Genomic DNA, 26,326 nt, shown 5'->3' with positions numbered 1-26,326 from the left:
GAAAGTTGCTGCTTTACTCAGAGGCAAAAAGATTTAGCCTAGGCTCATTCCACCTACAGATAATATAGGAATGAGGCCTTGAGGAACCCCTTGTGCTGTTGACTGTGAGAAATGTCAAGGAGTCTGTCTTTTGTTGCTTCTGTTCCTTGTCAGATGAAGAGCCATTGGATTGAACCAATGATGGGTTCAAGTAAGATAACTTCCTGACATATCTAGCTATTTGTATCTATCCCCTCCTGGGCAATTGTGTCAAATGCATCCAACAATCCAAAATAATTCCCTCACATGCTGCAAGGAAATACATAAGATTGCTCTCAAGGGGAAAACTGAAAGAACAGGGGTCTACTGATATGATTCAAATAAGACTTGTGACATCAAATGTACTGTTTAACTAAAAAAAACAGCATCAGAAGAAACAGATTTGAAAGTATCCTGAAAGTATTGCTTCCTCTGCATATACTGCTACTTATGATGATAAAAAGGAAGGAGGAGGAGACTGGGACTACTGAATTAATAGTAGGTTCCAAAAATCCCTGACAAGTGCCTTTGAAACCTGAAAGTACAGATATTCTTCTATCCATCAGACTCTGATACTACTAAAGATTTGACTGTTGTAGTTTCTGAGCTTTTCAAGATATGGATCTGTTTTAACATTAAACAGATCAGAAGCTTCAAAGGAAGGTCTTGACTACAACTGTGGTATGACAGAGAGATTAAAAGATTTCAGTCAGGCATAATGGCACAGAGCCACAACCATCCATACTACCCTAGCAAATTCATCCTGTTAATCATAGGATGCCCTCAAAAATACCTGGTTTTCAGTCAGACCTTTTAGCTACCTTTGTTTGTATTTCCATCAGCTGGGCTAGAGAACTAATAACTTCTCTGCATCAGATAATTACAGTGGGATAAATTTGTCTCTCTTTTAATCTCATCACAGGTATTTATATCGTACCATTTGCTAGCTCTGGTTAGGATGAACTGAGATTGATTGAAGCCATTTGTCTCTTTTATAACCTCAGCTCCAAACAATCTGACTCATAAGGAGGCACCTGCATGTATATGGTAACACTGTTTCACTAAGTGGTTCAAGTTTTAGAATTGGTGCATATTGTCTTACAAGTGGGAAATTGCAAAGGCAGTTGTCAAGTGAGAAGGATAAACTACTTTCTCTTGAGAAGGAATATTATTAAACATTAATATGGGTCTACAGAAGTTAAACAAACTCCAGATCTAAATTCCAAAAACCATAGTACCAAATTCAAGACATTACCACCCACCTAATACCATAACTGGTAATATCATAATTGAAAATAACAATTTTCACAATGTGTACTGTGTTTTCTAAAAATGCATCTCTTTGGATCAGTAACAAATTCCTTCTAGCAATGTATCAATTATTGATTTGGAGTAATCCAAACAGGAGTTTCAGCTACAATTAAGACTCCAGACATTGCCACAGATTTAACATTCAACCATAGAAATAATATCCTGCTGCAATATGAACAAAGTTAATTTTCTTTTTTCTTCTTTTAGGTGATTCACAGTAGAATATTGAGGAACCCACTTTTTCATCCAGATTTCCCTTCATGATTTACCTAGGACACATGAGATATTTTTGAATATCCTAAACTGAAAAGAGTATTATTCAAGTAGAAGTAGCCCAGGTATGTCAAGCTCATTTTTTTTTTGGAGAGGGACAATTTTCAGTTTTGATTATGGTGTAGTGGCCTGGGTATAAACATAAAAGTTAATACAGTTCTCAGTACCTAGCAAATCTTCCATTGATGTCAATGGGAAATTTGCACAAAGATCAAAGTAGAAAACAGCTTTGAAAGAGTAACTAAATGTTTAGCTTTTTATTATCATTATTTGGTCAATACCCTATGGTCACATTCACTATCACTTTGAAGGATAATATGTGCTCCTTCAGGAGCGCTACATTTCTGCCCTTTATTTCTCTTCCTTCCCCATCCTCCTTTCTCTGTCACTCTCTATTTCTTTCCCTTGTGTTTCCTTCTCTTCACTTTCTCTATGCAACATATCATCATTAGAGTTTCAACTTAACCTTCCAATGAGGCTATTTAGGGATGCAGGAGTCCAGGCCTCTGAGTCATTATTTCAGGCTGTCTGGAGGTTTGAGAAAATAAGAGAAAATATAACAATTACAGTGTTAAAAGCTCTAAAGAGTTACCCAAAATAGCCTTTCCAAATATTAATAATAATTAACATTTGAAATACATTTCAACTCTGAAAATGACTGACTAAAATAACACAATAGCAGAGTCTCCCATAAGCCAGCATTCAACCCTAACCTTAACTCAGTTTCCTTACTCTTCCATTATCAAATAATCACCACAGCTGGGGCACTGGAATTACACTCTTTCCCCACAGTCTGGATGATTAACATAAATGAATATGTTATCATAGAACATCAGGGTTGGAAGGGAACTCAGGAGATCATCTAGTCTAATCCACTGCTCACAGCAGGACCCATCCCCAATTAAATTATTCAACAGATTTTTGTCCTATATCCCTAAATGGCCGCATCAAGGATTGAAACTCACAATCCTGGGCTTAGCAGGCCAATGCTCAAACCACTGAGCTATCCCACTGCACAAAATCCTTATATTCCAGCCATCTTCTTCAGGGTCAACAGTCCTTTGCAAGGGCTTTTGCTCCTGCCCACACAAGGTAGATTCAGTGAAAACTTTCCCTCTGGCTGGCGCTGATCCTCAGTGCCTTCTGGATCCCTTGCAGGAGCCCTTTATTTCCTTCAACCCTTGTGTGGGAGCTAAGGAGAGTTGATGAGGCATGCTTTCAGCTTTCAAGGCAGTCTTGCTGCCTAGCTCCTCTGCACAGGAGCTAAAGAGCATCTCTTTGCTGTATGAAATCTCTCCCTGAACTCTCTTTGCTCACTAAACCCAGGCTGTTCTTTATGTCCTAAAAAGCCAGCTTCCAAATAACAAGTTACCCTACCATGTCACCCCGGGAATTACTCCCTTGAATTGGAGACAGAAGCTCACCATGCTGATCCTGGCTGAATCTCAAATCCCTTAAAAGACCAGCTCACTCCATGACAGACAACAACCTATACCAGATTTCCTCGCCTTTTTGTATTCAGAGTAATTTATATTGATTTTACAAACAAAAGTGACTTTTGTGTATGTGTTTGACTCTTGTGAGCCCTGAGGATCCAACATGGCTCTAAGAGACTGAGTTGGATGGGATCATCAGCAGTATTGTGTACGAAATTCTACTCAGTTACACATGTACAATTGGACAGGTGTTACTTAAGGAATGACTGGAAGACAGTTGAGTTGTATCTGGTTTGCAATACAGTACAGAGAGCACAATCTGAAAGACGATAGGGCTGCACAACAGTTATTGAGAACATAATTATGTCTGCAGAACATTTAGTATTCATGATGCTAAACAAGGGAGAAGGAACTTAGCTTTATCATAAGGTCCCAGGATGAGTTTGCAATAGCAGATTCCATCCCACTCTGAAACATTTTTACTTGGGCCTTCTCTACACAGGAAAGTTTTTTCAATATAAGATAAAATTTAAACTGATATAGCTATACTGGTATAATCTCCCATATGGACACACTCAATCCAATATAAGTTTCTTTTTTCAGTTTAATTTATGTTGTTTGGGAATGGTTTAAGCTAAAGTGAAAATCCCACTTCTATACTGGAATAAGAATGTCTATACGAGAGTATAACTAAACATGCATAATAATATTGGCATAACTGGTAAAACTCTGTTATGCAGATAACCCCTTGTAAAGTAAGAACATTTAACATATCAGTTACTGAGAGACAATAAACATCAAATTCTACCAATATCACATTTCACAGTATACTGCATTTTCAGGCAGAACTGAGATCCAGAAGCTAAATTTACATTTTTTCATAAAAATAAGTTTCTAGCCCTTATAGTCAGAACAAAACCTTCCAAATGTAAACCAATGGAGGGAGGGATTGCTCAGTGGTTTGAGCATTGGCCTGCTAAACCCAAGGTTGTGAGTTCAATCCTTGAGGGGGCCACTTAGGGATCTGAGGCAAAAATCAGTACTTGGTCCTGCCCATGAAGGCAGGGGGATGGACTTGATGACCTTTCGAGGTCCCTTCCAGTTCTAGGCAATTGGTATATCTCTAATTATTTATGACCAAGAGTATGTCTATGATGGAGCTGGAAGATGTAATTTCCAGCTTGAATATAGACATAATCTGTGATTCTATGAATCTGCACTGGCTCTGGTTGCATTAGCATTCTAAAAACAGAAGTGTAGCTGCAGCAGCTGAGTGTCAGGATGGTCTAGCTTCCCTGAACATACACCTACCATCTTCGCTGGGTATGTATTTATGGCAGCTAGCCCCTCCTGCCGCCTGTGTCACCACAGCTACACTCTGGCTTGGTCTACACTAGAGGGCGGGGGTCGATGTAAAATACATGAATAGCATAGCTGAAGTCAAAGTGTCTTATTTCGACTTTCCTCCCATCCTCATGGCACAGGATCGATGGCCGCAGCTCCCCCTGTTGACTCCACTACCGCCACTTGCTCTGGTGGAGTTTTAGAGTCGACAGGAGTGCGTTCGGGGATCGATATATCACGTCTGGATGAGATGCGATATATCGATCCCCGATAAACCAATTGCTACCCGCCGATCCAGCAGGTAGTGTAGGCATATCCTCTGTGTTTAGTGTGTTAGCTTGATCAGAGATAGTTCAGGTATATCTGCTCAAACTGAGAATTACATCCCCAGCTCAAAGTGGAGCCATATACATTTAGTCTGAGCACAACTTGGAAAAATAGCTGTGTGAAGGGTTAACACCTTGATTTATCTCAGTAAGGTCTAACTTTAAATATAATGATCACAAATAAATTTTCAATATTGTTAACTCTTTCACTCCCAATCATTACAGCTGTGCTTACCCCACAATCCTAAACTACTTCCCAAACCTTGTAAATTTCAAAAGCCTCAATTGTTTCTATTTAGCTGCTAAAATCACGAGCTCTCTTTCTGATTTTTACAACATAGTTAAGAGCCTTCAGTATAATATTTTGCAGTGAAATGAAAATTAAACAATCGGGGCAGCTGTCATAACATTTCTTCTTCCCAGATCTGGACCTTAGCGTCCAAAATATGGGTGTTAGAATGAAAACCTCCAAGCTTAGTTACCAGCTTGGACCTGGTATCGCTGCCACCAGCTAAGAATTATACAGTGCCTAGCTCACTGTGGTCTCCCCAAAACCTTCCCTGGGGGACCCCCAGACTCAGATGCCTTGAGTCTTACAACAAAGGGAAATAACCCCCTCCCCTTGTTTCCTGGTTACTTCCTCCCAGGCTCCCCTCCCTGGACGACCCTAGGAGATTCCCTGTTTCCAGTCCTGGAAACACAAGTACTGAGAGATCTAATCTCTCTCCCCCTCACCCAGAGGGTATTCAAAGTCAGGCTTAGTAACTCTAACACAAAGAGATTTTCCCCCTGACTTCTTCCTCCCACCAATTCCCTGGTGAGCTGCAGACTCAATTCCCTGGAGTCCCCTCTAAAGAAAAACTCCAACAGGTCTTAAAAAGAAAGCTTTATATAAAAAGAGTGAAAAAGGACATAATATATAGTCTCTGTATCAAGGTGGCAATATACAGGGTCAATTGCTTAAGGGGAAAAATGAATAAACAGCCTTATCCAAAAAGAATACAATTCAAAACACTCCAGCAACTACACACATGTAAATACAAAAGAAAACAATATAAACCTATTGTCTTACTATCCTTGTACTTACAACTTGGAAACAGAAGATTAGAAAGCCAGGAGATAGAAAGATCACTCTCAGAGACGAGAAAAGGAACAGACCCAAGACAAAGAACAAAGAACTCACACCCAAAACTTCCCTCCACCCAGATTTGGAAAAGTCTTGTTTCCTGATTGGTCCTCTGGTCAGGTGTTTGGTTCCCTGTGTTAACCCTTTACAGGTAAAAGAACATTAACCCTTAGCTATCTGTTTATGACAGCAGCATCAAATACTTTGTATTAATATCAAATTAAATAATATAGAGGATACTACTGAATTAATTGTATTATTCATTTTCCTTATTTAACACAATCTAAACCTTAATTTTAAAACATATGAAGCTACCACAAAATGTCCCACAACAGAGATAAATCTTGCTGCAGAATAGACACGTCCAGGATATAATTCATCAGTCCATCCTATGTAAGGTGTTTGCTCATGTTGGTGGTACTACAACACATTCCTTCAAAAAAAAACAACACTACTCTATGAACGGGGAATAATGCCAAAGATGTCTAATATGCTCATGAAACAACAAATGACATGGTTTGTAACATTTCCAGTTTACCATTTTTTTTTCCTGTTCTCTAAAGGTCTAGTGAGTTTACATGAATACTGAATGATTTTGTCTCCTCCCTAAGAGGGTGACTCTAAAAACAGAGAGTTTAAGCTTGCATTTCCAAAGCTATCTGTATCAGCAGTGGAAGCCCACTTAACATCAGGGCAACATATCTATATTGGGAGTTGGCAATGATGGGGAAGATTTTCAAAGGCACAAATGGTAGTTAGACACTTTGAAAATCTTCCTAGGTGTAAGTACATTGACAAAATTATATCATTTCAAATTTCTCACCTGAGACTGGAAAGTAGTTTAAAGAAAACATGGAAGCTTTTCACATATATATTCTGGTCACTTTAAAAAGGTTGCATTTAGCCAGACCATATGCTTACCTGAAAAGCTTCCCAGTCGCGGTGCTGTCATATCTCCACCATCATAGATTTCAAGGGAGTCCCAGTTATGTTCTGTGGCAAAACTTATGACCTGGATCTGTAAAACAATGCCACTAAGTATTTGTTTTTCAACTCAAACAATTATATTTAAATGAATGCTCTAAAAATAAAAAAAACATAAAAAACCCAAAACCAGACACAAGCAAAGTGAAACAACCAAAAAAAAGCCCTGGAAAAAATGTAAATAAAAATGAAACTAAAAGAAATTTATTCTTATTCTCCACTTTCTTTTCTTTTGCATAGTCATCTACACTTGTGCAAAATTAGTGCAAAACATCACCATGTAGGACTAAAAAATTTTTGCACACACATTGCACAGATACACAGGAGGACACAAGGTGCAAGAAAATAAAAAATCATGCTCCAACTATGGCCTCAAGCCTGCAATCAGATCATCTAGTGTAGACTTCTACTTCTGTGCATGCTCAATTGACATCAATGGAGCTGTAAATGGAAGCAGGATCAAATTGCAGGATTGGGACCTATCTTTGCTATTCTGCTCGGTTAAAAAAGGAAGCTGCTAGTGACTACTGAGGTTAAATCCATTTTTTCTGCACAACAGAGTGAGCAAAAAATAAAAAAAAAAATGAGGGGGGAAACAAAAAGCCCTGATTACTCTTTCCAGATTTGGCTTTGAGAAGAGGGGACTGGGGAGGGTATTTAGTACTCCATGTTTGGCAGAATATAGACTTGCCTGAATACCTGATCCCTCAGTCACTATGATTTTCCACACACAATTCAAGCTGTTACCATAGGGTTCTGGATAACCAGGTGACAAAATAGTGCCCCTCCGTTCAGTGAAATTCCCATTGCATGGTACTGAAAGACAATATTTTCACAGATTATGTCAAAGCCAAAGACATTTAAGTGGACAGAAATGTAACATTAAATGTACAAATTGATCTAATGATTATAACAATCTTTTTATTACAAGTACATAGATTTTAAGTTTTAGTTTGCACTTTGGAATGCAGCTTTCAGTTAAATAAAATGTTATCAGGACACTTAAGTGTAAAGTACCTCTAATGTTTGCCTTACCTGGTAAATCACAGTGCAATACTTTAATATATTTATCGATAGCCCAGCACTTCCTCAGATCTCAAGAAAAGACTACATAGAATAATGGGTCTGTGAAATCAACTCTGCTTAGACCATTAAAAATTATTATAATTTAAATATTTGGTGGTTTATTCTACTCTCCATAGAGACACAAAACTCCAGTCGATACCAATGAGATTTATGCACAAATGACAAGCACCTATTAAATGCATAAATAAATTCAATGTGCTAAACATCATTCCACCAGAGGTTCTTCTGCAAAATGAAGCAAATTAACTGCAACTAACAATATTGTTATTCACTGTACATTAGAATGGTACTCCTAAAGTGAGTGAGAGAGAGAGAGAGACAGCTATATATCAAGAAACATCTGCTAAAAAGGTACCACAAAAATGGTATAATAAATTGGGATTATAGTGATTTTCAGAAAATGAAGTTGTATCCTATGCTTCCAACTTTAGAGGTAGACACATAGATAATAAATATTCAGGAAAACATGCCTCATGCTTGTTAATCTAATAGGTTATTATATGAAACACTATAACTGCCTACCAACCAGCTGGTACTCAATTATGTTTGATATGAAAAATTGCTCTTTTAAATTGAACATGACCAGTATTAATCAATGGAGAGTGAATATATGTGTTAAACACTATTTTCTGAAACATATCTTAAATTCTGATTTGGAGATTTGTGTCCCTCAACAGATTACCAAAATGTAATTGCTTACCTATACAGCTTGGTACAGTGTCATTCCACTGAGCTAAAGCATTAGGCACAGACTGACATCGAATAGCTTTTGAGCCTTGCAGCAGATAACCAGGGCTACATTCAAATCGAACAACAGAGCCTGCTGAAAATTCAGACCCAATTCTTCTGCCATATCTGGGTTCTGGAATAGAGCTGCATTGTGTATCACTGGTGCGTGGAACAGCTGCATGAACAGAAATAGGTGCTGTTACACAAAATGCCAGTCATCACCTGAGAAATAAATAAATTACTACACACACACACACACACACACACACGCTGGCATTTATAAAATGTAATTTAACTTTACACAATACTTGTTGCACTCAAATATTATGTAAAGTACCTTAAAGCCCTTTAAGAATAAGCAGTTGGGTAAAGGCATCACAGCGACTACGTGGACAAACACAGCAGTAACTATATATTAGTTAGTTAAAAGCTTGTTTTCAGCCATAGATATCAGATTTCCCCCACCCCCTGCATTTTTTATTTTTAAATTGGTGGGATACCAGAACTTGACTCTTCTACATCATTTTTAAAAAATGGTTGAGATACATTATTTCTAACAAATAATTGAGCTCAATAAACTATAAAACTGATTTATAATATAAGCACATTTTGAAAATTTAAGTACAAAAATTTCAGGTATTGGAGGAAGTGGTATAAATGTTCATTTCTACATAAATGCTATTTTTTGCTTGCTAGCTCACCACCATTACTATATAAACAAGTGTCTGTTTGAAGTTACTATTTATTTGGGAGTCTAGTGGTGTGTTGGTTAGCTGGAAATTATAACCTAGTCTAACAATTGAAGTACTTCAGAGAACATTCTCCTTAACATATTATTTTCATTTGATTTTTGTAGAAATAATCTTATAATTAATACATAATTATATGCAACAGAAAGTGCCATTTATAAATTAAGACAATATAAAAAAATATATACAAGAAAAATAAATGATAGAAGCACCATTTGTGCCACCATAGTTATGGCTTGTTTGTAATAAAATAATTCTACTTAAATTATCCTTTCTGCTGATGAATATGAGTTAGACCTCTACGTGGCATTTACATTCATGGACTTTGTTTTATCATTACTGTTTCTTCAGCAGATCTGCCAGAACTATCAGTTCCAAAAGCAAGACAGTGGACCTAGGTATCAAACCAGATCTCATGAAATAACAGTGTGTACTCCTGGGCCACCAATTTCCACTGGAACCTCATATTAAAAACATATGGGATGGCAAAAAATAATTTTAAAACAGTAAAAGTAATCAAAATTGAGGGCTAGATTTTGATTTTGGCAGAGCAAGGTGTGTCAGCTGTGCCACACTAGTTGCCTTCCCAGGAGGTGTCAGGACTCAGAGATATCTATGAGCTACAGTTAGTTACTCCATTTTCTCCTATTTCCAATTTCAAGTTTACAAATTTACTGCTAGCCTACTGCAGCAGCAAATCACTATACCCCTCTGTCTCACCACACGCTCACACCCAGGCTGATCTACTATGGCCAGTGAGAAGAAGCCAAGAACTCATTCATACATACCTGGATCAGAGGCCTAGGTAGCCTTTGAAGGGACAGGGAGATTCTTATCTCCTCTTACTCCCTTACGCAGGCTTATACTCTGAATCAGAATCTAGCCCTCAGTTATTAAAGTAAAAAGGTTAAACTTAAAAAAAAAAAGTTAAGGTACAGAGATGCAGTGTCAGAGTACCCAAACAGCCTTAAATCTGCCTTAGAATAACACCGTTTAATAACCATATGATCATGGTTTTTAGAATTTGTCGTTCCTATTTAGATTAAACTGAATTTTGAAGACTTATTTGATTCCACCCCCCCCTCCACCTTCATGTTGCCACTAAAGGAAACCTTACCATGAAGAAAAATGAATATTAATCCTAACAAAAAATATTTAAAACAGCTATTGAACAGTATTTCAGTGAGTTTTACTTATATGGGAAATTTGAAGACTCCGCATTATTTCATTACTGAGATCAAGAGGAACAAAAAACAAAGCCAAAAAAAAAAGCCATGACACCAGCTGCTAAATTTCTTAAAGGGCCTTTTTAAAATATATTCTTATTAAAATATATAAAACACTTCAATTAATTCAATTATGTACTTAGAGCAAGTAAGTGAAGGAGCAAGGACAAGAGCATATTGAAATCCTGTATCGTAGCATGCTCATCATTCTGCATATCAGAGGAAGAAGGATCTGTGCTGCCACAGACTGAGCCACATAAAATGTTTTCTGTTGAAATCTCTAACTTGATGTCAAAGCAAGGAAGCAAGCACAGGACATTGATGAAAAATCAGACTAGACCATTCCCAATCTTTTTTATATGTGATTGTTCCCAGCTGCAGACTTCAGCAGGCTTAACTCTAATATTCTAGAAGGCTAACAGTAGGATCTGAATAGATGAGGTACTTATTCAGACCAATATTATACATAATTCTGTGAAATATAGGGAAATGTAGCTATCAGAGAAAAGGAAATGAAGAAGAGATAGATGAGACATGTAGAAAAAATAAGTTTTTCAGAAAGTGGCACTGCAAAAACCATTAAACTTGAATTCAAAGCCACAAACCTCATCTGTTGCTTGTTAGGACCAGAATTTGAAATATTGCAGGCTATAACCTTCTATTCCTCCAGCCCTCCTTCTAGCTTTTGCCTATAATGTTGGCAAGCTAGACTTCTCAGACTGTATTACAGAGAAATTCTATTTTCTATAGTAATTATTCTCCATTTTTTGGTAAATGTTTCACACTGCTGTGAAACAAAATTGAAATCAGCCCAGTGGAAAAGTGAACAGGGAATAAGGTCAGCCTGGAATAGAGAGTGATAAATAAAATGACTGACTTTCAAGGCCAGATTAGTGTGTTCATTCAGAGTGTGGATGCTATTCTCCAGTGTATTTATAATGTTCGCAAGCAGGCAGTGCTGGAAATGTGTTCACATTTTTCAGAAGAGAGAAAAAAATTGAGGTAACTTTATTAATGTAATTAAATGCCTCAAATGCATTGCACTAGCAACATTTGTACTAACTTGAGATCCCAATGTATCCATTTATCAAAATGTACACAAAAATAGTATCAGGATTCTCCTGAGATAAGTCAAGTATGATTGTTTGATTCATTTTGTGATGCTGAGGGTAGCATTTTCTATTTCTCAAAACCAGTTCCGTTCAGTTACTACTACTACTAATTCTGCAGTTCAGTATAATAGACCGAAATGAAGCACAGCATAAGGTATTCCTAGAGACATATTCTTCTGCAGTAAAATATATGCATATGCTTCATCAAATGAAAGCTTTGTGTTCACTTCAAATTCTTTGAAAGGCAACTTGTCACAGACTACAAATAATTAGACAAAGAAGGTGTTTGGGAAAGCATATACATGAAAAGATTGAAAGCTACAATTCAGATGGAGATAGATGATATGAAGAAATCATCATAAAATCAAAGAGCAATTCTCTCCTTTAAAATTATATAGATTCCTCCCTCTTTTCCCCCTGCCTTTATTTTGTGCATGGTAAATTTAAATTTCAATGACTTCTTTTAAATTATAGACATGAGAGACTGACAGCACTAGCTACAACCAGACTAGCATGTGCAAGCATGGTGAAATGAAATATTTCTACACATAAAAGGAATAATTCTGCCTGTTCACATCTGATTTTTAGCATTCCTACTAACTTCAGCTTCTGAAATACTCCTGAGGTGAACTGGTCCTTTACAGCAATTGCTGTATACCAAGGCATGACAGTGTTGTGATTTGGAGGAAAAAAAAAGAAAAAAGATCAATATATTGAATAAGAATTAAACTGTGCTCATAATGCTTATTTTGCTTACAACTAACTCTACATTTGAATCCAAGTCATTAGAGGTCAAAAACAACTTATTGGCAACATTAACATAATATGGAGAGTTCCATAAATTTTGACTTTTCACAGACTCATTACCAAACCTTACCTCACATCTCTCTACTGCTTCCCGCAGCTCCCATTGGCCAGGAATGGCGAATCAAAGCCACTGAGAGTTGCGAGCGGACAAACCTGTGGATGCTCAGGTTAACAAAGCATCTCGTGGCCTGCCAGGGGCTTATGCTGAACAAGTTGCGAATCAAGTTTGGGAACCTCTGCTCTACACTATTGTTATGAAGTGGGTTAAAATCTCATTGAAAATGATGTATGAATTCGCCCTTCTTTAAGACAGTTGTAGGAGACAGTTAAGGGGATATACCTTAAACAAAACACAAAGTAGTCTGCCCAGAACCTAGCATCACGTGGATAGAGGATTCCAGTAGACATTGTTCTGATCAGGTATGTGTGTTTATCTGTGGATATGGCAAAAATCTAACTGGAGAGGGAATAGACAAAAAACTGGGAAAGAAAGAAAACGAAGCACCAGCCTGTAAGCACAGTGTGAGATCCTAGAGAAGTCTAAAGGAAGGTTCTAAGTCTACTGCTGCCTAAGGAGGCCTGGGACTGTAGGGAAAGAACATATGGACTGTTTTCATTTGCTCCCGAAGGATGTATATTTTTTTTAACACAAGTCTGTAATCTGCCTCCTCCTATCTTCAGCAATACAATGGTCTAGATCTGGTGTACACTAGAAAATTTGGTTTTCAATACTACGTCACTTAGAGGTTTAAAATATCCACACTACTGAATGATATTGTTAAGATGACCTAAGACCCGTGTAGATGGTGTTAAGTTGACGGAAGAATTCTAGGATCAATCTAGCTACCGCCTCTTGGGGAGGTGGGTTACCTATGCCAACAGGAGAACACCTCCTGTCGCCATAGGTAGTGTCTACATCGAAGCACTACAGCAGCTGTAGCATTTTAAGTGTATATAAGCCCCTGGAAAAACAGAGTTCCAGTCCAAATATAAGACATCTCTGACAATCTTTGCTCAACACTGAACTTCTAACAGTTATAAGATAACAAGCACTAAGTATTTGATCCTCGTGTTCATAATCAGGAAAAATTCCCACTAGTTTTAATAGAAGTTTCACTTAATTAAGGGTTAACAGGGTTATGTTTTAAATGTAGTAGCTAAAGAGTGATGGATGTGAGACATAGCCAAATTTCTGATTCTCACTTGTCTAGTACAATGGCTCTATACAACTACTGAATACAAAATAAACACAGAAATAATACTCAAGTCTACTTGTCAGGCAATAAAAATATGAGATTAATTGTAGTTGCATTCAATTTGTGGATTATTATGCTTATCATTTACACATAAAGATGATAGCACTACCAAACACACAACAGAAAGAGAGACAGAGAGAGAACCTCTCTGACTTGTTAAAAATAACCAGCTGCTGAGCAGTTTTTCAACAACATATTTATTCAACATTACAGAAGTGCCACAATAGGCCAGACCCTCAGTGAAGTCAATGGAGTTTAAACCAGCTGAGAATCTGTCCCAATAGGTCCATGAACAGTCTGTTCCACACTGTATATCAAAATTATTCCATCTAAAAGAATCCTATAAACATCTTGTGATCTAATAAACATATCAATCCAGTCATGTAGATGAGATTGGCACCATTGAGTCTGTCAACATTTTATAAGGGGATGAAGTAAAAACCAACAGATTTACCTTGGTAGACAAAATGAAAACCTCTGGCAGATGCCCCACTCTTTGCACTGAATCGCATCAATATCTGATTGGATGAAGCTAAAGGCAAAGTCTCGCCTACAAATGAAGAAGGGAAAGAAAAGGAAGAGAGAGAATGGAAAAATTGAAATAAAGACTGGAAAGATGAGAGTATTTTAGATTTTAATAAAATATCCTGTTAAAAAAAACTGATAGACAATAGTACATTTTTCTTCTTTTTTCCTTCCATGTTTTAGTATAAAAAATTCTGCAAATCATATTTAGCAACATTACATTTGCCATTGGAAGTAATACAGAAATAATCATCAAACAGGAACATTTTATGATGTACAATTATATTGTTTATAAACTTTCTGATATTTACTGAAGCTGTTGGGATTAGAGCTGTAATAAATTGCTTGCCTAGGAGTCTGTTACCCTTTTAGGCCAGCGTCATTTGAAGAGTTTTTGCCAGAGTTTATCTGTGACTGACCACTTTAGCTTGCATTCCAAAATGCATTAAACAATTAAAAGGCTTTCAAAAGAGACCTAAGGTCTCTCTCTATAAAGATGGAATATATAATTTTAAAACAAAACAAAACTAAAACTAAAACTAAAACAAGAGAAAATAGGTCCTCGACTCTCTTTTTGAAGTGAATCTTTCTCTGTTTCTGTGAAATATTTAACATACTACATGAGTAACATTAGTTTATTAAATAGATCTTCTAAAAGCAATTCAATTTAAAATAATGTTAGCTCATCAGTTGGCATGCTCTGTATGTCTTCTCCTCAAGGCAAGCTTTGCAAACCTGGAAGGCTAACATAAGAAGTCATGAAGAAACTTTAAATATTTACTCTGATTTTTTCTCATTTGCTAAATGCGTATCAAAATACAGATTTCCAACTTCCTATTATATCTATATTTATATATAGATATAGATATATAGATATTTGTGTATTTTATTTTGTATTTCTGCAATTTTGACATGCACAGTTTACCACTCGATTATGACAAAGGTGTGCTTACTGGTTAGCATAGGGGTTCTCAAACTGGGGGTCCGGGCACCTAAGGGGGTCATGAATTTATTACATGTGGGGTCGCGAACTGTTAGCCTCCACACTAAACCATGCTTCGCATCCAGCATTTATAATGATGCTAAGTGTTTTTAATTTATAAGGAGGGTCACATTCAGAGGGTAACATTCAGAGGCTTGCTATGTGAAACTTTCGTTCACCAGTACAAAAGTTTGAGAACAACTGTTTAGCAACATAACTCTAGAGAAATGAATGAAGATGTGATGAGGAGAGGCTTAGGGAACTGGGATTGTTTAGTCTGCAGAAGATAAGAATGAGGTGGGATTTGATGGCTGCTTTCAACTACCTGAAAGGGGCTTCCAAAGAGGATGGATCTAGACAATTCTCCATGGTACCAGATGACAGAACAAGGAGAAACGGTCTCAAGTTGCAGTGGGGGAAATTTAGGTTGGCTCTTAGGAAAAACGTTTTCACTAGGAGGATGGTGAATCCCTGGAATGGGTTACCTAGGGAGGTGGTGGAATCTTCTTCCTTAGAGGTTTTTAAGCTCAGGCTTGACAAAGCCCTGGCTGGGATGAATTAGTTGGGGATTGGTCCTGCTTTGAGCAGGAGGCTAGGCTAGATGACCTCCTGAGGTCCCTTCCAACCCTATGATTCTATGATTTACTCTGGTTTAAATGAGCTGACTCATTAGGTCTCATGCTTCTCTCACTCACACCAATTACACACTGTTGTCACTCTAATGACTTCAATGGAGATCCTCCTGATATCCACCAGTGTAAATGAAATATGAATCTGGCACATTAAATCTCTTCTGAAGATGTCATGGAACAATAAGAAAAAAGCAGCAAGATTTTTGCCTTTCAATCATCTTCTAAAGGCTTGTGGGGAAATATAGCTGTTGGTCTTCATTTTATGTATATATGTATGATACAGCAAAATGGGATGTTTAGATAATATTCTCTCTTTTATCTTGACAATTAAAAATCAAACAATTTTTGGTTGTTAAACTACTCCAAACAATGTTAAAATGAATTCTGGAGTTTTTTCCTTTGCATGGAAGGAACCTACATGTAAAGGAATTACCAAAGGAAAAACAGAGTCTTCATTTTTCAAACATTAAAACATTAAGTTTCTTTAAATTGTAAAACAGATACATAATTTTTTCCCTAATAAGTAGTAAACAATAAAGTAAGCCACATGTTCAAGACTGAAAGGAATGGAAAATGGTGTGTTGTAAAAATCCCAAACTCGTATTTGTAAAGTTCAATGTATATGCCTCTGTGAGGCCAGATTTTCAGTATTAGGTGCATGCAATTGCAAATATATTTTTGTGCATGTTTCATTTTAGTAGTACAAATATATAACACTGGCATGTAAATCAGGGACAAAATCCTGATCCCTGAGAGATTCATACTTTAAGGCCAGAAGGAACCATTTGATATATCGACCTCCTACATAATGCATACTATAGAATTTAATCCAGTGACACCTGCATTGCACCCAATAACCTCTGTTTGCCTAAAGCATATCTTCCAAAAAAAAAACCATCCAGTCTTGACATGAAGACATCAAGAGATGGAGAATTCACCACTTCCCTTGGCAGTTTGTTCCAACACCTAATCCCCTTCACAATTACTTAACTTTTAAAAGTAGACCCACAATGTGCATAAGTCCTGGCTTTCTATATTAAGTCACATAAGTGGTTTATACTTATTTTTGCTTTCTCTTTACCTGAGTGAGATCCAGAAAGTGAACTGAGAAGTCTAGCCTGAGGATGTTCTCCATCAAATAACTCTGCCACATCGTTCAGAGCAGTCTGGAAATAGGCAAATTGCCCAAACACAACTGGAAAATAATAAGAAAAAATAAAATAAAACATACAGGATATTTTTGCTTACACTCATTATTAAATTATTCCTTGCTGGGTTCTTGTAAGAATTCATGCAAGGAGTGCATCTTAATTTACTTTCTGTTCTGATAAAAGAGATAAACAGATACTCATCAAATAGCTATTAGCTAATTTCATTTATTTAGTGATTAACAGGAGTACACACCCTAATTTGGTTTTCTATATTTTTGTATTTTTAAATTAACAAATTAAATGATCCTTTCCCCAAAGGCAACCAATCATCACGCTAAAAAGTTAGGGATTGAGTTTTGTAGCTACCACTTGATTTTGCTACCTCTAAGAATGAGGAACAAGAAGATACAGAAAGGAAAGGAACTTAATATATTTTAATTTTGATTGCCAAATACCAGCACTGCTAAGGCATGAAAGCCTCATCACATTAGTATTCTCCCAAGGTAGCATCTAATATCATACATTATTTGTTATTCCTTCTACGCTTATCTGAGGAAGAAGTAACAAAGTTATTATAACTGCATAATTCCATCACTTCCTATCAGAGAGGTAGCCGTGTTAGTCTGGATCTGTAAAAGCAGCAAAGAATCCTGTGGCACCTTATAGACTAACAGATGTTTTGGAGCATGAGCTTTTGTGGGTGAATACCCACTTCGTCAGATGCATCCAGATGTATTCACCCACGAAAGCTCATGCTCCAAAATGTCTGTTAGTCTATAAGGTGCCACAGGATTCTTTGCTGCTTTCACTTCCTATTACTATTCATTTTAGCTAAAATAATACAAACACTATAATAGAAACACAATACTATATTATCATCTTTAACCTATCATTATATTTATTTTTCATTTCTATTGTAAACAATTTGAACTGTATCAACAAATAACACATTTCATTATAGGACATTTCTGTATGTTATAAAATAATATTAAGAACTACTAAGTTCACTGTAATAGTGATTTTTTAAAATAATCATCCTGTAATAGTGAACTTCAAAAATAAAGTAGTAAACTCAACCTAATAAAAATAAATACTTTATCATATCATAAAGCAATATTTTATTAGCGAAGAAACAACTAGATTAATTTTGACTGATTCTTATTTGAGATATTGTACATAAGTCACGTGTGTTATGCACACATAATGAATCAAGGTACAGTACAATACTCATTGGCTAGTTATTTCCAACTTCTTTTAAAATCTCTTTGCAATCGATTTGATATGGTCAAATAAATTTAAAAAACAACTTACATGTCTCAGTGTGTAGCTGTAGAGATAATCTATGGATATGTCATGTTTGGTTTTAAGAAAAAAAACAAAATCTTTGGAAGTTACTGATATATACCTCAAGGAATTTTATGTTTAGCTAACTATGAGTTCTGGAGAGGAACATTTTGTAATAAATCCTTCAGTTGTATAAATGTGTCTCAATGTATACAGCTCTAATAGAACTGTATTATAATTGCTCTCTCAAGACACTAATAATTTGTAAAGCTTTGATGAATTTTTAAGTAAACATTTCAATGTTTTGTCCTTCTCCCTTGACTCTTTTCCTATCTTCCAAAGAAAGAAAACCACAGTAACATATCTTATTCCTGTTTGTACTGAACTCTAATAAGAAAAATATAGCATTTTACAATTTTTTCCTTAATCTAAATCCCAAAACTACCACCACCCAAGGCACAGGCATTCAGCTGTGTTTCCTGTGGTGCACACTGTAGTTTGTGAAATATGATACTGAATCTTTTAAATATATTATCTGATTTAATCACTTCATTACAAGTGCAACATTTGCAAAATGTATTTTTTTTAAAAGAATGATGTGTGTGATGTATAACAATACATTTTCTAAAATAGAGAGAACAATATTTAACTTATTACGTTTCTGCTATAGATTTCTTCCATGATAGACTAACAAAAGTATTAGGGGGTATGAAAACTGCAAATTGCTTGTATTTATGCATTTTTTAATTATTAGTTCATATAGACTGGAAGCATTACATTTTAGTAAGAGTGTGGGACTGGAAATCTGGAGACCTGGGAAGATAAATCACCTCCTCACTTTCTCCCTCTTCATCCTAGCTACTAGGAGAAAGGAAATATTCACTTTGTCTTTCCCACTCCATCACTGGCTTATTAAGAATTAAGCTACTTTTCTCATTCCAACAACCAAGCAACTGTTGGGTCAGGCTAGGCAAACTATTTTCTTCCCATCCCATCTTTTGAGAGAGATACAGAAGTTTCCTCTTCTGTTTGCCCTATGCCTGTGCTTAGAGTCATTCTTCCCTTTCCATTCCCTGATCACTTTCCAACTTTTCACTGATGCTTATCTATCAGTTTCAGTTATTAACCCAGCTTCCATCCACACAACCTCCATACAACTTTCATTGTGACCAGCCTTCTCTTTATTAGTTCCTCCTGACCCAGAAGATGATTATTGAAATGGAGAGAGGTGAAGTGAAGCTGGAGCACTGTCATAGAAAAAAGGAGATCTTAGTAATGGAGAAAGTATATTGGAACTTGCTCCACCCCTAAATTGTGGCTCTCTTCTGAAAAAAATGGATATTATCAGAATTGTTTACTAACCTATCATCAATTATACCAGTGAAAGCCCAGTAAAAGACAGTAATACAAATTGGAGAACTACCTTTATTGGTGATAATGTATGAGATAGAAAGCATCAAACTTGACTGTGACCTGGCCAAACCTGTCAATGACTCATCCCCAGCAGCCACCCTAAACTCTATAAATCCGTTACTATGTTATATACTCCTGGACAATACCTACTTGCCTAAATTCCTAACTGAACTATTAGTTGGATTCATATGTATAAAATCTCAGACAAAGCTCACGTGCCATAGTTCAAAGTCTCATATTCAAGAGTATGAAATAATTCAGAACAACTTCCAAAATGATTTAATAAGCAAGAAGCTAGAAACTGGACACACAACAAAAATGTTATGGCCACTTACATCAGAGCTAAATTTGTCCCAGGGAAATACTAAACTAAAAGCCTTAGAGTGAAATTATTCTACACAATCATTTATTGACTTCTTCTACATTACTTTGAAATCAAAATCACCTCAGAAATCTTTTAAGCAGAAATAACTTTTATGGGAGCACAACAAGACTGCAGCCATGTGAGTCACAAGTTGCCAGTGTTCTACTTGTTTTTTGCAGATGTTTCCTTATTCTGTTGAGCTAGGAATACGCAATACCTTCAATTTTACTAGTGACATTTTCCCATATATTTTTGTTTGTTTTGGGGGTATTGAATGTGGTGCAATGCTGAAAATAGATTTGCCAAAGAAGCCCTGGCAGCAGAAATTGATTAGCATCATTAGTAGTCAGAGTAAAAGCTGCACTTTTCAGTCCACCATTCTCTCTCTTGCACTAGTCTAGCTAGCAAGGGAACTGAAAGATATGACAATCCCACAGAGATATTTTAGAGAATGAAGTTATTAACATAAATGAGCTATTAATGCAATGGAGAGCAGATTACAAGGTTAAAATTAAAGCTTTTGGTCCATAATATTTTTTTTAAATGATAGCTTTGAGCCAATTGCCGCTGTCAGTTACACAAATATAAATTCAAATAATTCTAGTGACTTCAGTGGAGTAACTATGACAGATTAGAGAACGGAAACAAAGGATATTTCATGGCAATATAATAAATTAGTGTTGCCATGGAATTGAGGACTGTGGGATGGGGGGGGGGAATTTAGGGACTGCTGCTACAAAATTTTGTCCCTCTGAACTATGGATTCTTGTTTAGGAAACATAATTTGACATTTAAAACAAAAATTGAATGTTTTATCTAATTAATTATTATCATCATCATTGTCAGCATCATTTATATTATCATAGCATTTAGGACCCCAGTGTGGTAGGCACTGTACAAACACAGAACAAAAAGCTAGTCCCTGTCCCAAAGTACTTACAATCTAAGTGTAAGAAAAGAGACAACAGGCAGACAAAAAGGGGAAACAATGAGAAAACATTGATCAGCATGATAAGGTATGTTCTCACTATACCAGAAGCCTAAGTAGTTCTGGAAGACATTAGATACGTTTTTCAGCTTCCACAATGGCAGGGAATTTTGGATTGAAAACGCTATCCTCTTGTGAGGATATCTTGCAGGAAGGTGCTGTTAACATTCTTGCCTAGTTAGTTTTAACATTTTTTTCCTTTTGGTGTTTTTATTTTCATGTTTTATGGATATTATTTGATGATAACTATTTCCTCTTGGCATAAAATTCATTAGTTTGAAATGTATTAACTACCTAAAGAGATCAACAACAGAACGAATGAGCTGACACATATAATTTAGGGACTAGTTTGCTTCTTGTGCTTTCTTTTCACCACATTCCAAAATCCTAAAGGTAACTTTTGAGATCATTTCAGTTGGAGCCTGGCTCTGATTTGGCTCCATGTGGGTCTTTACTTGAGCCCATCTCTTAATTCCACACATTCTAATAGGCTTTCCACCCTAATCCACAAATTCCCCGTCTTCCTGTATTATGACCACCACTCCCCCAGAACCCTAACATTCTAATTCCCCTCCACTTTTAGAAATGTGTTCCCCGGTCCAGAAAACATTATAAATGAATGCTTGGCTGGTCTGGTATGTAATGGAGTCTCTGTTGTACAGACTGTGTTAGATGATGTTATTTATCAAGGGAAAAACTGGGACACTGTGGTCCAGGTTGTCACAAGAAAGTAAGGGAGTCTGGTGAGAAAATGGAAAGAAAAAGGGGCACCCTCTTCCCTACCCTATACTGTCCTCATTACAGAATGAAAAACTAGGATATTTTAAATCTGATGCTGAAAAGCAGGAGTAGATGCATCAGGGAGCAGAAGCAGGCAGTATTATATTCTACCTCAATGGGGTTAGCCTCAACAAAGTCTGCTCTGTGCCTCCTTCCTCTATTGCCTACCACCTCTGTGCTGCAGGGACAGAACTCTCCTTGTGGCAGTCAGGTATACACCAACTTCCAAGGACTGGACAGTCCCCCAGTGGCAGCAAATGGCAGTGTACCCTACATCAGCCACACCACACAGTGGTGACATTAATAGCAGGCCTTAAACCCTACTGAGCCGTCATCTCTGGCAGTAAACCTTAAGCATATGATAATGCAAACAGAAGGACCAGCACCCAGCAGAAAGAAAGTTGAGTTAACAATTTTTCTTTAAAACTATATAACTCATTAACTAAGAGTGTCAAAGGAGTATAATAGGAGTTGATGGTAAGGATGTCAAAATCAGTTTGGAGAGGATTGAGCTAGGTAGGGGCTTACTGAACATAAATTGTGCAATCAAAGACAGAGGGGTGTTGACACAGATCACTGTTTTGGAGAAAACATGGTAGTGTCAAAAGATTAGATTTGGAAGGACACATTACTAAATTATTATTACTATGTGTGATAAACCTTCCCTAAGATCTCAACCTGTGATTCTGTAATAACTTCTGTTAGCAGCTCTTCCAAATTCCTTAGTGGCAAAGCTGCTGAATCCTTACAGCAAAGATTTTGTGGCATATAATATGTACTAAATATACTAAACTGCTCTAAATCCAATTATTTGAAAGATTCATTTTTCAAGCCACATTTGATAAGTAAGAATTAAAGTAGCAGCCATCTATCTTCTTCCTCGTTAGCTGTGCCCACAGTAATGGGACCGGTTTTATTGAAGGCTGCACCTGCAAACTTTCTAACTCCAATCAAACATGCTCTAGAGATACTGTACAATTATTTTGACACACTGCAAGAATCAGATAACTTAGCTGAAAACAATGAGGAGTCCAGTGGCACCTTAAAGATGATTATTTGGGCCCTAATAAATCTGTTCATCTTTAAAATGCCACCAGACTCCTCATTGTTTTTATGGATACAGACTAACACGGCTACCCCTCTGATAATGTAGTTGGTGGTTATTTTATGAACTTTTCTGGAGATCTCATTTAGATAAAGTTTTTGCTTTTGTATTTGGTATTATACTTACTGGTATATTATGTATTATGATTGCTTTTTACTTACTGATTTACTGTGTATGCATGAACCCTCATGAATGATTATGCCATTATGATAAACGATGTAGTCAATGAAAGAGTTCATGATGTTCTTGGATAACAGACTTAGACCATTCTTAGATGGATTCTGTTGATTACCCTGGGGCAGACGGGATGGTGAAAACCCTTTAATCTATTCCTGCATCAAGAGTATGTATGTTCTCGCTAAACAATTTGCAACACTGCAAAAAGTTAACCCTCATTGTTGCATGAGAAACAAGAAGTTTCATTTTTCTTAGAACTATTTCTAACCTGTAAATAAAATCAACCTTAGAATAAATGAGATAGTGAGCCATAAATCAGTAAAAACCAACTCTTACCGAATTCCTTAGGTACAGTAATAGAATAGTGACAAGTCTGCCCAGCAGTATAATTATGTGGATAATTTGGTGATAAAACCACACCATCTGATCCAGTATACTGGCCTCCACAAGGAGCTGAAACAGAACAGAAACAAAAGCATCACCCTTAACTCCATCTGCTACTATCTGTGGTGTCCCAGCATGAAACTGCAAAATGCAGTAACTGTAAAGTGACATTTTTGGTAATTTTGTTTTTTCTATGGCACCAGATACAATGGTCTTTGTTAGGAAACTACCGGTATATTTATCAAAGCATCTATTAAAATAAATGCACGTTTTACACAATGACATTAATTGTACAGTTCTGTGGAAATAAATTATTCCATTGGGAGAAACTATGAAAACAAAACTGAAAAGCTTATTTTCAAAGTATAATCTAAATAAAATCTCAGCAAAGACTTGCTACTTATTATTAGATTCCATCAGCACCTATACTGTGCTAGATACTTTACAAACACAGTTTAAAATATAGTCTTGGCACCAAAGAGGCTAGAGTCAAAAATCATTTTGGTATTTTTCATCAACGCTAAATAAAAAGAATAAATCATTTATTGAAGGAAATTCTTCAAAGTTACAGAAATTAAATTTGGCCTCGAAAAGTGAATATAAGGATCCACTAGTGTACCAGGCCAGAGGTATTGTAAAAACCCAGTGCCAAATCTTGCTTTCATTTAACCTATGCAAGTGGGGTGCCATAGTTATACTGACAGGAGAAAATAGTCACTAGACGACAGAAAAAGAGAGAGTGTGTGATTTTGGACAAGTGGCCAACACAAACAGAAAGTGAACATTATCAGACTGATACGTTTCCTTATTTTTTTATGCAACTGCAGAAGTATCCTCTACCCAACACACACTACCCTCTTTCCCGACTCTTCAGTCAAATAATCAAATGAAAAACTGTTCAGAGTTCTTAGACTTAAAGATCAAGCTTCCTAAAGAAAGCTGTATATAAAACACAGAATACATTTATAACAATTATTTTATCTTCTCAATAGCATATTTGTGCTGTTCGTAGATCTTTTGAAGTTTACTAATCTTACACCACAGGCACCAATGATGGGACCTTTTGCCTCCAACTGCCTACTGTATAACAGATTGTTCCAATCACATAACTATCAGCTATACTGAAATCAAGTTCCTGTAATATTAGAAGTATGGAGGAGGCAGAGAAATGTGAACCAATGTACTCAACAAGAGACATTTGGGATTGACCAGTACAAAGCGGCTGTCCTTTAATCTATTGAAAAGGAGGAGATGGAAATAATGGATAAATAAAAGGATGGGGGAAAACCGGTTTGGTGGCAGCACTGCTGAGAAGGGCCTGAGAGTTGTGGTAGACCCAACCTCAACATGAGTCAGCAACGCAATGCTGATGCAAAAAAAATCAAATAAAATTTTAGGTTGTATTAACAGAGGCATAGCATTCAAGTCACCAGAGGTGATAGTACTGCTCTGTTCAACACTGGTTAAGCCTCAGCTGGAGTTCTGTGTCCAATTTTGGGTCACCAACGTATAGAAAGGATATAGAGAAACTGGACAGGATCCAGAGGTGAGTGACAAAGATAATCAAAGGGATGGAATGCAAGCCACATAAGCAAAGAGTGCCTTGGGACGTTGTGGAAACTCCTTCACTGGAGGTTTTCAAAAGGAGGTTGGACAGCCATATGTCTTGGATGATTTAGATACAATAAATCCCCCATCTTGGCGGAGGGGGGGCAGACTAGATGACCCTTGTGGTCCCTATTAACCCTAAAAGGCAGCTGAAGGAAAAATAATTGTTAAAGTTTATCTGGATGAAAAGGGGAGTGGGTTAGGAAAACACAGAATCTGTAAAAGCCTAAATTTCAATACAGTACTTATGGAGGGCCGGGGGGGGGGAGATAGCTCAGTGCTTTGAGCATTGGCCTGCTAAACCCAGGGTTGTAAGTTCAATATAAGTTTAGATGGGGGTCTAGGAAGGAATTTTTCTTGCACCATCACAATTGGCTTCAATGGAGTGTGTTTTTTTCACCTTCCCCACAGCAGGTGTGAGGGAAGACCTTTTCTGGTGAGAAGAAAAGGTTTTAGGCCATATGTCACAACTTATATTGTAAGGTTGGGCAGATGTTCAGTACAGGTATTCCACAGGTAGGGCAGCCAGTGCCAGATAAATGGCCTGGTAGAGGACTTAAAAGAGATACTGGATAATGGAAAAGAACAGGGGAGGGAGTTGGGGACTCCTATGATTGGTATGGCAGGCAGCCAAACCCTCCCCCCGCCACCCCATTCTCATAGCCCTCCTTAACCTTCTTACAAGGGAGGTGGATGGCAAGATCAAAGTCATGGGTCGACTGAGAGACCTGAATGGAAACAAAGGGGGGCTGGTGGAAGCCCCAGAGAATTGCTTTGAATAAGCATGGATTTGCCTGCACTGTATACTTTATTTGCTGGGTAGTCCCAGACATCTATATAATAAAGTTGCAGCCTGATTAAAACCCATAACAAGTCTCCTGTCCTTCTTGCGGTGTACCTAGACAATACACTTTGGATTGCTTTTGTGGTCTCCTGTCAAGCTTGCTTGCTGGAGACTATTTAACCCATGAAACTTAGAAGGATCACACAAAAGATGGGCTGGTTGGTAAGAGTAGCATACTGATTTCAACCCAGATTTCAGAATCATTCCTGACTGTCAAGTTTCCTGCAGCCACATGTATAACTTTTAAAATGCTGAGTTTCTTTTTAAAACGCCATCCAAGGCAAGCACTTTAAAACTAAAACAGGT

The 26,326-nt window shown here is 36.9% G+C and overlaps 1 protein-coding gene across 3 annotated transcripts in view; it reads right to left on the bottom strand.

Moving 5' to 3' along the window:
• CSMD1 (CUB and Sushi multiple domains 1) overlaps positions 1-26,326 on the bottom strand; it is a 1,994,958-nt gene that overhangs the window by 346,536 nt on the left and 1,622,096 nt on the right. For all 3 annotated transcript variants that reach the window (XM_050950505.1, XM_050950506.1, XM_050950507.1), the window contains exons 31-36: positions 23,521-23,637; positions 17,004-17,117; positions 14,238-14,333; positions 8,605-8,808; positions 7,510-7,634; positions 6,756-6,852 (exon numbers count right to left, since the gene is read on the bottom strand). In XM_050950505.1, the coding sequence (XP_050806462.1) occupies positions 6,756-6,852; positions 7,510-7,634; positions 8,605-8,808; positions 14,238-14,333; positions 17,004-17,117; positions 23,521-23,637 (753 nt within the window). The remainder of the gene's footprint in view (positions 1-6,755; positions 6,853-7,509; positions 7,635-8,604; positions 8,809-14,237; positions 14,334-17,003; positions 17,118-23,520; positions 23,638-26,326) is intronic.

The sequence above is a fragment of the Gopherus flavomarginatus genome, chromosome 4 (genome assembly GCF_025201925.1).
Source record: "Gopherus flavomarginatus isolate rGopFla2 chromosome 4, rGopFla2.mat.asm, whole genome shotgun sequence".
Lineage (NCBI taxonomy): Eukaryota > Metazoa > Chordata > Testudines > Testudinidae > Gopherus > Gopherus flavomarginatus.
Note: the sequence above shows the minus strand (reverse complement) of the source record. Positions and strands in the feature narration are given on the sequence as shown.